The 17,618-nt window shown below is 43.0% G+C and overlaps 1 protein-coding gene across 1 annotated transcript in view; it reads right to left on the bottom strand.

Annotated features, from left to right (window-relative positions):
* Positions 1 to 5,033: 5,033 nt before the first annotated feature.
* The window catches only part of LOC120902952 (zwei Ig domain protein zig-8-like), a 28,995-nt gene continuing 16,410 nt past the window's right edge, over positions 5,034 to 17,618 (bottom strand). The window contains exons 5-8 of the mRNA XM_040312051.1: positions 15,192 to 15,285; positions 12,100 to 12,227; positions 8,073 to 8,241; positions 5,034 to 7,088 (exon numbers count right to left, since the gene is read on the bottom strand). Of these exons, the coding sequence (XP_040167985.1) occupies positions 6,958 to 7,088; positions 8,073 to 8,241; positions 12,100 to 12,227; positions 15,192 to 15,285 (522 nt within the window). The 3' untranslated portion in view covers positions 5,034 to 6,957. The remainder of the gene's footprint in view (positions 7,089 to 8,072; positions 8,242 to 12,099; positions 12,228 to 15,191; positions 15,286 to 17,618) is intronic.

Below are 17,618 nucleotides of genomic sequence, written 5' to 3'. Positions count from 1 at the left end.
TTGAAAATGTTGTATTTTTGTTTTCCCTCCTCTCCCCCTAAAGCACACAGAGCGATCTGGGCAGGCCGTTTTGTGCGGGCAGAAGGTGACCAACGGAGGATAATCAAGCAAGAAACAAACCTAAACAATGAGAGAAAAACAAACAGAAAAACAAGCGCAAGCTTCTTCAGCATAAATCAGAACATCAAACGCCTTTTTTGTTGCTTTTCGTTCACGTTTCTTGAAAGACACTTTTCCTTTTCGGAAGTAACGTTGCAGAGATGTTTGTAAATAATAGCAAAGAAAGAAAAGATGTTCCACTTAATAGTACGTCGTATTAGTCCAAAGTCTGTACGTCCTTTTACAGACCAAACATTTAAGACATACATCATTTGCGAAAAAAAAACACCAAAAAGGGCAAAAAATGTAAATGGTCAAAAAATCTCTTCTCATTGAAAGGAGCCATACGAAAATATGTTTATTTTTTATGGATCCACTCATGAAGTCAGCGTCACGGGCAGATTGGCGATTGAAGTCAATTGTGCCGCGCAATTTTGCATTTTATGGAAATCCCCTTCGATGAGCAATCAATTTGCAATCATGCTCTCCCCCATCCCGTTATTTAACAATTTTAATTTTGTGCATACATTTATTCATTTCTCCAACAGTAGGACCCCACCACGAGGGTTCCCTGTGTGTGTGTGGCGTACCGTGTGTGACAGACCGGTTTGGAAGAGTTGTGCGTATCCATATGGTCGTTATGAGCTTGTTATTCTCCGTGCCATTTGGTGCCTTTTCCCTTCCTTTGCGTACGACGGCTGAATGGAGAGCTGTCGTCGTATGTCGAGGAAATGCCCTCGATTTCGATGACATTTAGCATGTTGTGCCGTGGGGAAATCAATCGCTGCCCAAAAGCGCGCGGTACGTGCGTGGAGTGCTTTTCATCATTTGCCTGACAGATTAATCCATCAGCGATCAATCAAGCGCATTTGTGTGTTGGCAAATAAAATTTATCCTTAAACCGTCATCTTGACGATTGTATGGGGGTGGGATATATATTTCTGGTGCGTCCTTACCGTGATGAGTGTCACGTAGCTGGCTGTAAGTTAATATGTGTATGATCTGTGTTTCGGTGGTGCTGTCAGTGTCATGACACATTCCATTTCGAGTACGCTGGGATCAGAGATCGTTTCAACTTTAAACGGACTGAAACTTTGACGGATGAAATGAGAAATCGGTTGCTCGTCACAGAGTGCCTGCAATTCCCTCTGGAGCGAATCAATATCCAACGTCGGATTGGGGTGCATCCCACCATTGTTCGGAACTTCTTTAAAGCTCATCCACGGGCATGGAGCACGTTCCGTTCAGGTTCATTTTCCTAAACATGTGCCCTGATTGATTGATAGCTTAATCATGCATTCCACGTACTCAGGTGGATCGGTCTGTTCTTTCCCCATCTCTCAGGTTAATAATCATTCGGTTTGATAAAGTTCTGAGCTTGAAGTTGGCTTCTTCCGACCTGCCATGTCTGTGAAGTTGAAACGAAATAACTAGAATTTATGAAGAGGAAAGCGCTAGACCAGACAAGCGTTAGACATCTCACAAGAATATTCATTACAGTGATAATGTGCTTCATCGAAAATTAACTCGTTGTTTCTACGAAATTCTGAACAAACTCTCTTTCAGCGATGCAAATTGTTTGCGAAAACATTGGTAAAGTGTGTTGGTGCTGTTTTGGGGCTAAGAAACAGTAGAGTGTCGTCCGAATGGTTTGACTTTTCTTTGACTAATTCGATAACAATCTGAGCGTCGAGGGCATCGTATCGGCATTTTCGCAGAATTGACAGCTCCAGTATAATTTTGTCTTTCCCATTTCAACCCATCAAAGCAATGCTCATCGCTAGTGTTTTAATTATTTTAATTCAGTTTTGCTGTGTAAAATTTACAAGAATTTCATCGGCAATTTTGCTACGGAAAAAAACTCCATTCGTGCAAAAAGAAAGCAGCGCAATTCTTTTATACAGACAAGCTCGTTAAAGAACGTACCGGCGGGTACAAAACCGACAGCGGTTGCTGTTCAACCAGTACAATTACATGGTCCCAATCCTATGGCCGAGGCCCCGACTACTGACAGCTGAAATAAATGAGTTGAAGCGCACGGGCACATGTTTCGCATATTTTTTACTTCAACCGAGTCATTAGCACAGGTACGAGTCGTGGCGTCTATTAGAAGCGCAGCAAGGTGAACCTTTTGCAGTACATCAGAAAGAGGATCGAAGGGAAACAAAAGGGGAAAATTCCAAGAGGAATCCAAAAAAAAAGGTAAAGAAGATTACGAAAATGCGAGCTCATTTAGCGCGTAGAACGTAGAGAACGTATTCTTCCACCGGCAGGTGCAAGGAACAAGGCCACAGATGAAGCAATCGCCCCTTGCACCAATCTTCAGCAATTGGATTGACGTGCTTCTTCGTGGGGGGAAAGTGTCTGAGCTGAGCGGAAAGTGGTGGAATTTAATTAAAGTCTAGCTGCTCGATTAATGAGAAATTCTGCCGGTTTGCAAATTTTCGGTCCTCAGCGTCAAGCCATTGGCGAGGAAAAAGAAATGGCAGCAATGCACCTGTACTACAACAAAACGGACTAAATTGTCAACGTGTGGTTTAATTGAACAATTCAATATGTGGGCACCGTACAAGGGGGAGGGAAGCGTGCAAGAAACACTACCAGTGCACAATATGCTAAGCAGATTTTTAGAAAATTGAGTGCCCCAGTGCCCTTTTTCTTTCCTGGGAATGAATTTGTTTGCACGAAGTAACAGCACAATCTACAGAAGAGCTTAAATTTATGCTTTCGAATTTAATGCCATTATCCTTTTCTGCCTTTCCAGAAAAACTCCTTCTCCTGCAGTGGTAAATCCGAACCACCAAACCAAGCTGCTAATGAGAATTCTCCGTATTCTTAATTCCCAGCGTGGCAAACAAACTTTAACCCAAAAAGAACGGATTCGGATTATTGGCGAATGGTTTGACGGAAGGACGAGCAGCTTCAACTGGGCGTCAAGTGTTGGTCTGGGATGTTTGGGTAGAAGCTCAATCACCCCACCGACTGAACCGAAAGGCGGGTCTGTCATACAAAAAAAAAAAGCGTTGTCCACTGGCTTTCAACCGAAAGCTCGTTGGCAATGCCTAGTCCACGCCGTGTTTGGTTTGCAATTCTTTATAATCGTGTACCATCACCACGGCTTCCTTCACGTTCCCCGCGCGGGGTTGCATTGGTCGGATAGGATAAGCGGATTAGGAATGGAAATGTAAATTTATTAGCTATTCAGGGGTAAGTTTGACGCATTAGAAACTTTTCGAAGGACGAAATTCGGTTGAGTTCATTTAACATTAAAATTAACTCCTTCTTGAAAGGCAACGTGGAAGGAGTGTTAGTATATTTATCCTCTTAAGATTATGGGAAATTGAATGTTGGATTTATTTCCAAACCCAATTTAAGGATAATTGAGATGTTCCATGAAAAAAAAAACCCTTTTCTGTCAATCATTTAATTTAGTATGTCCAATAAATTTTCCAAACAAGGTGTTTCTTTAACAAAAATCACATCCAAAAACCATAAAATATCATCTTCATTTGGCCTAGAATTCAACTAACAATGTTTATTGCTATTCCCTGGAATGCACGTATTTGTTAGCAACTGCAGCAGCCATCTTCTGCCATCTTTCGCTACTACTATTAATTAATCCTCGTTGCAGTTTATTAACAACGCCACGGACGGCGGACAGCCCAGAGCAAATGAAAAATAACCCCCCAAAAGCGTCCTCCCACCATCGTGCGAAGGTAGCAGCTTTACCGCCAGAGGCTTCAGTGGCTGCTGTGGCTTCGTATCATCCCAACGGGGCGGCCTGTAGCGGTGGTTCCGTTGGCCAGATGACAAACTGAATTAAATTACCGGCCCCAGCTGAACCGGTCCTCTTTCACTCGCTAACAGGATTCTGCGTGTTTTTCTTATTGCAACTCAACACACACACATACATACACGTTAAAACCGATGAAGCTTTTCCCACCTCGCTTGTTTTTACCTTGTCATGGTTTGAAACACCCATACACACACTCATTTAAACACAACAGCTCTTCGGTTCGCTAGGTGAGTAAAGTGGAGTGAAAAATAATGGCAGAGAAAAAAAACCCCACCCCGTATCTTCCTTTTGCTTCCCTTCCCCTCGAACTGGACACCGCACGTGGATGTGACTGACTTTAATTATGCATTCAACAAGACAACTTGCCAACACACACACACACATACTCCCTCGTAGAACTCGCGTACTCTCCCAGGACCTACCTGCCCACAATGCGGCGCAGTAAATTGCTTCACAAAGAGCCTTTCAGGTTGTGCGAGTGGAGTTGCGAGCTGAGAAGCAACAAAAGGACGCATAATGGAAATAAAAAAGCAAGAAAAGGAAAACTTTCTCGTCTCGTAGTGGTGGTTTTTTGTTTTGTTGTTTGAAAACAAAAAGGCTGCAACACAACACTGATGAGAAAGGTTGGTCCGCTTTTGGTTGGGAAAGTTTGGCGGGAATTGGGGCATTTTTCCCGGCGCATCGTTGGCACCTTCGTTAAAGTTCGCTGCCGTCGGTATCGGGCGGTGCTTACACCAAGGGCCCCCGTTGACTGGTTGTTTCATCCCTTCTCTTCGGTGTGTGTGTGATGAACCGAAGACCGAGCACGGACACGTTGATGATTTATAGTGCCGAAGATAACTGGCTGCCGTGTGTCCATATCGATAAGCGGATGGAAGTGAAATGAGCTGCTGTTGTTTTACGCGGAGTGAAAAAAAGGGAAATCTCGAGGAAAACGTTTTTCTTTTTTTGTGTGAAAAAGTTATATTCAATGTATTAGATCTAAGAAAAATGTGTTAAAAAATTAGTGAAAAATTTACTTAACAATTAACTCATTCACATTGGGGCAATTTATCTAAAGCAATGGGTTTAATACTTACTTTTTGAACTTATTTTTCATTCGGATGGAAAATCTCACAAATAGAGCAGTCAGCAAAGATTATTTTCAAGATGACTTTTAATAAGTAAATTATACAAATGCATTAATATGTTTGTTGTTGAACTTTGTACAAGTTTCCTTTCGTGTTCGACTTCGAGATGTTAAAACATTTAATTTCTTCCGTGTTCAAACGCTTTACATTCCTTAGTTTTTTTTTTCATCTTTCGCCACTTATTTTATCTTTTATTTTCAAAAAAGAAAAAGAAAATCATAACAAAAATGTGCATTTGTACAAAATGTATCACATACCTAACTGAACATCATAAAAAGAAAAAGCAAAAAAAGCAAGTAAATAAATAAAAAAGAGCAATTCTAACAAAAGCACGAAACAAAACAAAGATGAAAACGTGGGAAGAAATTTGAAATGTAATTACAGAAACAATAGTTCTTGTTAAAATAAACAATCTCCTTAAAAAAGCCTTCACACAACCACTTGAAAACAAAACAAAACACAAAGTGCAGCCACATAATAGCCACTAACAAAAACGTGAGTGTTTAATGGTGGTGGTGGTCCTTTACTTAAAATGGTTGGAACATTGTTTTTCCTTCCGCCTTCTTTTTCTTTTTTTTTTTTCTTAATTTCTTTCATTTTTTCTCCCCTTTCGCTTTCCATCTTGCGCTATGGGTCGATCAAACTTTTTGTGCACTTTGCCAAACCCAACACTCTCCCCGCACGTCAATCACGAGCCCCCGAGGCTTTACCCCATTCGCCGCGTGACGCGTGCACAAAAATATGAAAAATGAAAACCCCCGGTTAAAAAAATTAAACACTCATTCGCGAATAATTTATCATCAAGCTGGGGGAAGTCTGGAGCGGGAGGTGATGAGTTTCGTTCCCCCCTTTTTGGGTTTGTGTTGGTTCACTCTTTCAGCTTTACCATTCTTTGCGGTTTTGTGTGTGTGTTTTTTTTTAATATTTTGCATGCCCTCAAGTACCCAAACGACTCCACTCAAACGGGATAGAGTGAAGTAGGGGGGGAAAGAGTCTTTAAAAAAACACCCCAGGAAACTTTCTTCAAGTGAGCAACGCCGTTCTGGGCCGCCACCGTTACCGTTCGTTTAGTTTCCTTGTTTGTATTATACTCAATGTGTGTGTGTGAGATTGAAAATTCCGTTTCACTGCCGCACGCTATTTACCATATTCCGTTTGCAAGTGGTTTGGCTGCTCGCTTCTGCGTTCGCTTTCTCCACCAACAGACTGAAACAATCGCAAAATCAAACAGGCGTTATTTCTCTTGCAAGATTTATTTACTCTTCGCTTCACCTGCTCGTCTACGGCTTTCGTTTTGCTGTTTTTTTTTTTGTTTTTTTGTACAATAATAGATCGTTTCTTTTCACGTTCGCTCTTCATCTATATTTGCTTCTATTCTTCACACAACGAGCAGGGGCGGCAGCAGCGCCCGCTTTTGTTCGCAAAACCGTGTTTATTCTTCGGCTTTGTTTTAGCCGCGCGAGTTTGTCAAATGAGCCGATTGTTCCACTTTTTGTTGCAAATGGGAAGAAAGTTTTGCCTTCTGGGTGCTTGTTTTGCGTTGCATTTTTCTCTCTCACTCTCTTCTACTACACGTTTTCTCCATTTTGTGTCTCACACTTACGCGCTAGTGATTTAATGTTTCCTTAAAGGTTGAAGTATGGTTCTCGCTTGGTTGCAAAAACAAAAAATATGAAAGTTTTACATTTTGTACAAGAGTGTTTCTATGTTAAATCTAAGCACCAGAAGAAAAAAACACATTTTCTATCTCTTTAAACACTAATGTTTTGGCCATTTTTCCGCTCCAGTATTGTTTAACTAATGCTACTAATGCTTCACGGAACTGCTTTCACTGCTCGAACCCTCCGCTATGCGCTATGTACATGTTTCCTTGCGCCTTCGATGTCGCGATTGGCTCGCGACTACGCGATGCTTCTAGCCCAGTTGCACCACTTATCGATTGCCGGTCCCGTACCACCCCGGATGGCCGGGTGATATCGCCATCAGCAGCAGGAAGAGTAGCGTCAGCAGCAGACAGTTGCTGCGGATCTGCCGTCCGTGCTGTATCGCTGCCGGATGTTCGCCTGCGGACGAGGCGAGCGACGAGGACGACAGCGACGAGTGGAGCGTGATGCAGGAGGTGCAACCGTTGCCAGCGGTGGGGGAGAACGAGGGAACGAATTGAAAGAGGAAAAGTGTAAATAAAGTAAACATTATTTTCGACGTTTTTTCGTTGCTGTTATTTTGTTGGAAAATCGAGAATGAAAAAGAACATTATATTGATGCGCTGTTTGCTTGATTTTCCGGCTACACGTCCGCCTGGCAGTTACACACTTATTGTACCGCTATAAGTGAAATTAATAATATTTTCCCACCACCGTAGAAAGAGCACAAGAGAAGAAAATTAAAACCTGTTACAAGAAGTATAAAAGGGAAATTAAAACACGCTTCCTGGGATGGTGCGCAGCCAACGCGAACAGCCAAAACGCACTGGTTCGCGCTGTGTCATGTCTTTTAGGCGTTTGTCGCGTTCTACTTCACGCGCAAACAACCGGCCTACTGTGCAAAATTGTGCTAGTTCATCCTGTGAGGTGGCGGGACAAAACAGGCAAAAGTGTTGCCGTGTGTTTGCATTCTCCACTCCCCCACCACCGCTCCATTCGCATCCTTCAGCCGGAAGCGAAATCAAACTCCAAACTCCACTCGGGAAAAAAGTCACTCGGGCAGCCGTACCGGCATTGCCACCGTGTTCGCTTCATCGTTATTCAAACATGGTAAAAATAATCAACCCAACAAGTCGAAAATACGACGATGGCTTTGGTGTTTGTGTTGTGGCACAGTTTGGGCTTCAGTGTTTGAAGTGTGGAGGAAAACGAATAACAACAACAAAACATACAGTCCCACCGTGAATCAGCAACTCGCTTTTCATTTTCGTGCGCGCGGCTTGAATAATCAGGGCAAGATTCGGACGAGCGAGATGAAATAACCGCGCGATATGCTGCAATTATGAGTGGGTGGGCTCGCCTTCCGCCCATTTTGCTCGCGCTAGAGCTCGCTTAGACACTTACCATTCAGCACGTGCACGTGCACGGTGGTAGGATTGGCCATCGATGGCAGGCACGTGTACTTGCCCGAGTCGGTGCTGCGCGCCCGCTGGATCAGCAGATAGGAGGTCGTTATGTCGCCCTTCTCCGTTATCACCGACACGCCGCCCCGTGGCGAATCGTAATTAATTTCCTGCAAGCAAAGCGAAAAACACACACACACACATACACCGAAGCGGAAAGTGACAACGGTTTGCTATTAGTGATGGTAGAACGGGCAGAACAGCGAATGCAGAACGGTGTGAAGTGTTTAATTAAATTATCGATACCATCGAACGGGTGCAGCAATTGGAAATGTCAGCCCGGGCTGACATTTTTGCTGTCCGCTCTTTTTATTCGCTAATGGGTTTTTTTCTTTTTCTTTATTTGGTATCAAAAGGAAAGGAGTAGGAATGGGATGGCACGCGCGCTGTGTGTAGTGCGCTGAAAAAGGCACATACTAAATGGTAATCAGTTTTGCAATTGCAAAGATGTTGTCAAGGAAACCACACAACCTGGTGCGGTTCCAGGCGGGCGTGTTTTATCGCTGACATTGATTGGTTTAAAGCAGCGACACGCTTAATCGGATGGTCGAGAAAGTGGCAGAGATCCGCGGAAGATTATTTCGTTTAATCATTCTTCAAATGTTAGGTCATAAATTACGGTAAATGTGTAATTAGATGTGATACTTGAAATGATTGATGTGACCTATGAATGCTTCGTGATATTCTTGCGACCAACGTTTGGTCAGTCACTACGTCAAGACTGTTTTTTACTGTGATCAGTTCCGAAAAATGTCACTGACTTAGTCATGACAAATTCCGTCTGAAACAAAATAATGTCAGCGTCACGAGCTCTACTGTGATGATCACAGGTGTGACTCAAACAGTTGGTGCGACCATCACATGCTTTGTGACATTTTGAGCGACCAACTCTTGGTCAGTCACTTGCTCGCGACATTTTCAGTCGGTGATCATCCCGCTAGTTATGGGAGATATGTGGTGCGTGCGAGTGGTTCAAAGAAACAAAATGAGCATGGTTTATCGCTCTGTTGGACCCGTCAGACCATCAAACCAAACAGAACGAGATAGCATTTTGCTGCTTGGGACCTCATGACAAATACATTCCGAGAATGTCGTGATTATCACTGACCGAAAATGTCACTCACGTGACCAAGTGAGTGACCTAGAGTGGGGTGCTAAACAAAATGTCATCAAGCATGTGATTAATCCTCCAGAGCTAATTTGAGCTACGTTTCAGTCATGAGTATTGGTGACTGAAACAGTGGCATTTGGCAGCACTGTTCACAGCCAGAAAAAATCATGATTATGTTTACGCCGGTATTAAGCTCAGCTTGACAGTCACAGTTTCGCGTTTGACTCAAGCACTCACATGTCGTGTTTAGCATGTCATAACGCACTTTCTTTGAGTATCAGCAATGAGCATCAAACTACTATGGATATATTCATTGTATTCGTTGTTAAACATCTCAAGATGCTTGTGACATTTTGCTGCCACTGTTGCAAGGTTTAAAAAATCCTAGTTAATTGTCGGCAAATCATGTCCACACATTTTGACTTTGAAACGTTGATTGTTTTCTTTATCACATTGCGGCCATTTTCACAGTTTTTTTGTTTGAACTAGTACCCTTGGCATTGCGCATATAACGTTAAAATTCATCACACAATTACTAACAATCAAGCGATTTGTAAATCCATCTTTGAATATGTAAAAGACAATGCACACAAGAAAAACTATCTTGAACGTTAGATAAATAATTAAGAGCCTGTAAAAATACGGTTTGTTATAAAAATACGTTTCAAAGCTTAAGTGCATCTTGAGCTAGTGAATATAGTTTGTTGACATTTAATTCGGACTTGTAAAACACAATGCATTCCTAGTTATTTTGCCTGTTAACATCATGATACACTTTTAAACGCAAAAATTAATTAAGAGAGCACCTTTGCTTTACAGATGTAATAAAAAGAAAACTATGTCATCTGGATTTTTGTAAAAAAAATTCCTACGGTTTTTTAGTTGGTGTTCTCTGAAAATGTATGAATGCTTGCTATATATTTATATTATTCTCACGATATTTTGACCATTAACAAGAATTGCAAGAATCTTTTGTACTGATTTTCAAAGGGAAGATGCCAATAAACCGTGAGAACGATTCCAAAATATACGAAAAAAAACAGTGAATAAATTATAGGAAACCCTCAGAAAAATGAGTTTCTTTTCATCATAAAGCATTATGACCACACCATAGGTTCAGAAGCGCACAAACCTAAAACAAAATAAACATTCTTTTCATTTTTACATTTAACCTAAATTTACACAACATTTTGATTTTATTACTATCGCCCCTTTTGATTTCATTATAATTATCTCCTGAACGGCAGGAAAGTGAGCAATCTCTTTATCATTTTAAGTTGGAAATCAACTACAATTTCCACGTATCTTAAAATGAGGCAAAAAAACAAAAACAAATTGAAACCCGTCCAAAGTAAAACATTAAGGGGCTTCCACACACATAAACACACACACAGTCGGGGCCGGCTGTTGATTGCATTTTAAAAATTCATTACCTTCCACAGCGTAAAAAATTGACAACTTTTCCGGTGCCGAAGCCGTTTCTTCGCAAGCACCGAAACCTTTCACCGCTCGAGCATAAACGTCAAATCAATGTCATGTTGGGTAAGGAGAAAAAAGGGTAACTTATAAGCAGCTCGTTACAGTGTGCTGTGTTGTTCGTTATCTTTTTTTGTTTGTAAATAAATTAATCTCACCTTCACAAAAATGAAGGTTCGAAGGTCGTTCGCTAGGGTTAATAAATGCATTCTCATTTCATGCCCGGCTGGCAAGTACCCGGCCAGGCTGTCTGGTAAAATTTTACACTCCATCAGTTTTGACCGATTTGACTGATGGGAGTACACGGTGTATCTGTTAGCTAAAAGATTATTATTAGCTCTGCTGATGATGATAAGTGAAATCCCCCCCGGTAGCACTGCTCATGCTCAGCAGCATTAAAGCAGGGTTACAGCAGGGGAAAATATTGCTAGCCCCTTTTTGCTAAGGTTGCCTTATCGCCAGGGATAAAACGAGCATTATCTCAAATCTCATTTCACATTCACCATCAGGTTGCAGGTTGGCTGGCCTGTTCCCCTTTCCTTCATCGATAAAACCCTTTCACGATTGATCGCATCGTATCGTATCGTGTTTGTTTTGTAGCCAGCAGCACATCGTTTACCTTTTTTTTTGCAAAGGAAAGGAAAGGGCAGCGAGAAGACACTTTCGGCAAAGTATCTACGCGAAAGCGCTCGAGGCGATTCCGTGTCCCTGCCGGTGCTGGGGACGCTCTGAAACAATATTTACCTTTACCCCGGGTCGAGAAGCCATCCCGAAAGGTAAAGAACGGAAACAGGGAGAGAGGGATGGGAGAAAAGTTTCGATAAACAATTCCCACACACCGTCTCTCCCCCCCCCCCCCTTATTGCCGTGTGATGGTTTGGTTGGAAGTTAGTTTGTGGTGGATTTTCGGCATTGGCGACCTATTTCGGCATCACAGGCGAGCCATTTATGCCCCAAAAACCTTTTGTACAACAATTCCCTGCCACGCTGGCAAAACACCCTCCGCCCATTCCCATTCCGCCTATTGGCAAACCTTCCGAAGGCAGATTTAATAAGGCAGCTTGCGACGAGGCCCCGGCCCACCCGATTGAAAAGGTCGGAGTTTTCGGTTCAGTCAGTCCTTCTGTCCTAACAGTCACAGCACACTAATCAAAGATAAACATGACCGGTGCAAGGAAATGCGGGCATCTTTACACACACACACACACACATTGGGGGCCTTTCCCATGACCATTCCACTGACCGCCGTTTGTTGTAAGGGAAGGTGTGACGAGTAGCTTTAACTTCCGAGTTTGGGGCTCAAGGATTAGTGGGCGGGAAGCAATGGAGTAGGGTGAGCGTTTTTTTTTTGTGTATGTTTCCTTGATGTATCGGGCCTTACCATGCCGTTGTGAGTCCACTGGATCAGCGGTGGCGGCTCGGGCAGATACTGTACGATGCAAGTCAGATTAACGGTCGAACCGGTGTCGATGTATAGGTCCGGTCCTCCAACTATCGATGTGACGGGCTCTGTGCGGGGAGAGAGAAAAAAGAGAAGCAAGAAACATGAACGGTTAGAGTGAGAAAATGATGAAGGTTTACGGGCGTGATGTACGGTGTTACTTTCCACCTTCCGGGCAATAGAAAAGTTGGCCCTGATAGCCGTAATGCTTCCGGACCGCTAAGATGTATGCGAAGGACCGCATGCTTTTGAGAGGAGAAAATAAACGACAGGGTTGCAATGGGCCGGCCCCGGATAAGGACTAGTGCCCCTGGGCAATGGGCCGGTATGGTCGTGTTTGGCCGGTGCAAACGAAGCAATTTCTGTGCGCTTGTTTACCGAGGGCTCGAACGGCGTCGATCGTTTTATGGTTTGAATTTATAGATTTTATCTAATCTCGATACTTTGGGGTGAGCTATGGGAAGATTTTTTCAATAAACATTACAGGACTTACTGCAGTGGGTCCTTTTGGCTCAACAATACATTACTGATTACATGTTACGTGTACATATATTGGGCGAAAGCTATGTAAAGAATATAATTTAAAAAAGAAGCTTCAAAAGGTATTTCAAATGTGTTATGAGCATGTAAAACCATTCCAGACATTTGGCATAAAAGTAAGTGTGACCTAGCGCGATCACGAACATTATGAATTATTGCTTGTTTATAAGGACAAATTAAAAAAAAAAAAACATAATTTTTGGATAATAAATCCATGAAATAATAAATAATTTAAAAAGTGGTTAAATCTTTAAAACGAACAATAATACTTGTAAAATATATCGAATCTTAACAATTACCAAGAGTTCACGCTATTACAATTTTCATGCAATAAGTGCCCGTATTTATCACGGCAATTGTTCCAAACTACCCACTGTTCAATTTTGACAAGGTGCGTCTATTTGGCCGGTGATGTGCAGAATATCATGTATAAAAGAGGTAAATATTTAACTTTAACATAAAACAACAGAACGTGTCCTTGTGAAAATTTCTCCTGACATCCTTCTCACAGTAACGAAATCACGAGTGACAAATACACCCAAAGGACGGCTGACACCACATTAACCTTTGGCCGATGCCAAGTGTCAAATATTCATTTAGTCCTCTATCATCAACCTATCATATCATCGCCCTACTCGGGCGCGTAATCGTATCACGAGCACAGTTACCGCTGCCCCCCTTGGCCCTCCCCTTCCCAGACGCCCCTAATGGAGACGCCCAGTTACTATGAGACCTCCCCGGAATTAAGATCTTTTCATTCTCTCCAGGTTACGATTCTTTAAGCAGGCCTGAGTGAGCTTTGACCCACATTTCATCTTTGCACTATGTCCCTCCCATCCTCGCATCAGGTCAGGTTTAATTAAAACGAGTGGAATATTTATCGTTGACGTAAAACGAAGGTCAGCACAACTGTCATCCGATAACGAGGATACGTGTTCTGTTTTTTCCCTCGCTCAGTCACCTTTGGTTTCCTTTCCATTTTGGTTTGTGCATACTGTTGTGTATCCACAGCACAGGAAACCGGAAACCGGCCCTAGCGAGCCGCAACCGGGGACACATAAAATGGAAGCGCGCTGGAGCGCATGAAACATCCCACGGCATAGGACGCTGTTCGGCCGCGTGAGGTTACGTGATTCCATCCACGACCGAAGACATTAAGATTTATTACGGTAAGACGGCCAATCAGGTGCCACGGGCTCGGGATGGTGCATTATTTATTTAGAGCCGTTCCCGTGCACCTTCCGCCGCCACCGGAAGGGCCTTTCCGCTGCTGGGTGGGCACGGTGTCGCCGGCAACGGCAGTGCGGAAGCGAAAAAACGTGTATTACTCAAAGCTCAACAAGCTCGTAAGTAAAAAAAGGTGTGGAGGTAAAGGTATATAAAAAACCCTCCGACGGTAAGATCCGTAACCGGAAAATGAACTACCATCTCAACCGATCCTTCTCTCCCATCCGAAAAGCTCCCACTGTAGTCGTTGCTTCAGCTCACCAGCAGCAAAAAACCCGGGGCTAGCAAACGATTAACTAGCGAAGCGAAGATTGAAATTTTTGGAGCCCATGTTTTATGTAAACCCTCCATCCTGGTGCCATTTGCAGCTGGAGGATTATTACAAAACTTATCCCCGGCTGATAGCGCTGGCTATGCTGTTGTTGATGGTGATGGTGATGATGATGATGATGATCGTAGCGGTCATTAATTGTAGTGAAAATGCGATATCATCTGGCCAGCTGGCACAGTGAGTGGATGCGCAAGTGTTAGGAATGCTATTTCAATGTTTCCCGAGTATTGTTTAATAATTTTGGAAAATTTGGCTGATAATTGAAGCTGAAATCTTTAACCATTCTCAACTATTGGTAATATTTTGTCATGGAAAAAGCATATCTTGAGGCGTAATAACTAACTCAAGGGTAGTTAGGTTATTCTAACCAAAAAATAGACTTTCAAATGACTAGAATAACTTCCAACGGTCTATTATAATCAAGTATTAGTATTATTTTCCCAAGCAAATTGCCTAACTTTAGGCGTGCTAATGGAACAGTTAACTATAAACGCAACTCCTAAAATTGGGCTACGTAACATACTACATAATCCATTACAAACAACAATCTACTATACCAAAGGCATAACTTCAGGCGTAATAATTAAGCAGTTAATTATAAACGCCTGAAGCTAGGCAATATTGCCAGCAAATTCAATCTACCTTATAGAAAAACCTGTCCAGACAAAAAAAAATGAAACAGGTCAAGTTCTTGTATGATAAATAACTATCAATATTCATGCCTTCAGTCATTCTTTCAGTCTCATGTACCTTCCTATGAAGAGCATCTTCCACAGCGTTAAGATATCTACAAACCCTTCGCATACTATTTTTCTCTCCCGTGCTCTAACCACCTCGAACAAGGTTCACTAGCCGGTACACTTTCGTTTGTACGGTCACACCTACTCAACCCCGGCCGAACCCTAATGACTTTTGCATTACGCACAGTACTTACCAACGACGGACAGTGTCATCGAGTAGCCGACGGGCGGTGTCGTGGAGATTTGACACTCGTACACACCGGAATCACGCTGCTGCGGGTAGAGCACCTGCCGGAGAGGGAAAAGAAATAGAGTGAGAAAATGTGTAAGAGAGAGCGCACGGTGGGTCAGGATTAGTTGTCCAGCAGTGGACAACGCTCAAGCAGGTCGATGGTTCAATAGCACCGAACGGTACCACAGCCGATAAGAGAAGACATCCGGCAAGGTGATAATAGAGTTGTCGAGATCAGCATCAGCTCTTCGTTTTTTTTTTTGCTGCTGCTGCTTCTTTCATTTAAGACACACACACACACTTTCTCACGTACATTCCGGAAGACATTCCAGCGTGTCCTTCTTTGGTCTAATTCCTCGAACCAAGGACGACATTGTGAGATTATTGGGTGTGTGGTAGGCTACTATCGAGATCGAACCCGAACGAGATACTATCGGATGCTTTCACCTTTCTCCCTCCCCGGGGGCCCGTTTCTGAACAAATCGAATTGAACGTTGTAGAAAGTAAGATTTTTGTGTGTGTGTGCGTTTGGATTAAAATGGCGGTATCAGGTGCGGAATGCGAGCAAAGGAACGGCATCCGGTGCTATCGATGTCCGGGCTACCGGATAAGCTTTTGCGACCTCTCAACCGCTGACAAGATTGTATCGGTCGTGTGCTGGCTTGATTGAAGTCATCATAACAGCAATTGCCCAGCATCAAACTGTACAATTTGGGACCGGGGTTCGTGTTTGCGGGAAGATGCCCCGTGGGCATACGGTGATATCGATTGGCTGTATCGGTTTGCTGGGGCTCGTTGCCCCGCAATCGAAAGCTTTCCAAAGCAACTCTTACGTAAACCCTTTCGTTCCTTCCAAAAAAAAAAAAAATACGGCAAAGCAGCGCAAAGACTGTGACCATCTTGTAACTTGCATGGAAAAAGGGATGACCCGACAAGTCAAGCGACAATATTGCCGTCTGGCAAACGTTCGTAGAAATTCCTGTCTTCATCTTCAGCTTAGTTTTGTATCTGCTGCTGTGCAACACTAAAGAAACGTCCGGTTTGCACCGAAAGGAACGGGAGCGCACATCGTTACAGTGCTAATTACTTGACCTCCGGAAGCGGTTTCGGTATGCGCCATGTCGATTGGCCGGTCTGCATTCGTGCTCTGTAGCGGGTAGCGTGTAGAGAAGGCAACGATAACAGAAAAGCGGGCACGGGCAGAGGGCAATTAGTCTGATCTGTATCCCTCGATAAGATGCCGGCTCCTTTTCTGCTCCATTTAAAGCGTACTGGTGGAGCGCAGGGGCCAAGAAAGGGAGGATGAAAACGGTTCCGGACCGTTGCTTATCACCATCGGCCAAAAGACGTGAAGCTGGGGCCCGGATGTGCTGATGCAGTGCAGTAAACGAAGAAATCTACAACTTGTACACCGTTTTGTGCGTGCGCCCCAATCTCTCGTTTTTATGCATTCCCTCCTGTGTCTCTCTTTCTCGGAGCGTGTAGGTATGTGTGTGTGTTTGAATGGGGTGGTGCGTTTTTGTTTGACATTCAATTCCACTCTGTTTGCGGATACGCTTTTACGATTTAGCAGTAGGCGACATTTAGAGGGAACGACGCAAAACCGGAACATGTCCGAAGAGGGCGGAAATAATTCAACAAAAACTGTCAACTCTACAAATATCAGTTGGAGGAAAGAACACACACAAAGAGACCTTCGCAACAGTCGGCAAATGGTGATAAAGTAAGAAAATCATCACATTTAGCTCACACAAAACCGGTGGCAACAGGGATAAAAATGAGTGTGTTTTAAAAACTGACACTCGGAACAGCGAACCAGTGGCTTGCAATGTACAAGGCATGAGCGAGAATATAGGGAAGCAAATAATTAAGCGTAGATTAGCGAACAAAACCATCGTACGGTTTTGTGTGACGATTTCGAGGAACTGTTGGTCATTTTAAAACGAAAGAAAATATATGATCAACTGGAATACATCAACCGGGGAGTGCAACAGGAATGCCAGCGTTTGTTTGAGTGGCTGTCAGTTTGGATAAATGGAAAGCGGATATTTTGCGGGCTGATAATAGCATCTTCAGCAGAGGAGCGGACTCGGTACGCTTTTTTCATTCCTTGCAATGACTCGAATGCAAATCAATGGAATAAAATTGCATGGAAATGTGAACGATTCATGGAACCAAGACTTCATGGGTCTTTTTGATAGTCGCTATATGGAAGATGTAATTAACTTTTTTCTCGGAAATTGACAAAAGGTATCAACATTTGAAAACAATCGTATGCATTTCAATGATTTCCAGGATTTTCAATGTTGTAGTGGAACAATTGCGATCGAATAATTTAAAATGATAGAGAGAAATTACAAACTGTTTACGAAAAGATCACAGCGAATGG

This window comes from Anopheles arabiensis, chromosome 3 (assembly GCF_016920715.1).
Source record: "Anopheles arabiensis isolate DONGOLA chromosome 3, AaraD3, whole genome shotgun sequence".
Taxonomy (NCBI): Eukaryota; Metazoa; Arthropoda; class Insecta; order Diptera; family Culicidae; genus Anopheles; species Anopheles arabiensis.
Note: the sequence above shows the minus strand (reverse complement) of the source record. Positions and strands in the feature narration are given on the sequence as shown.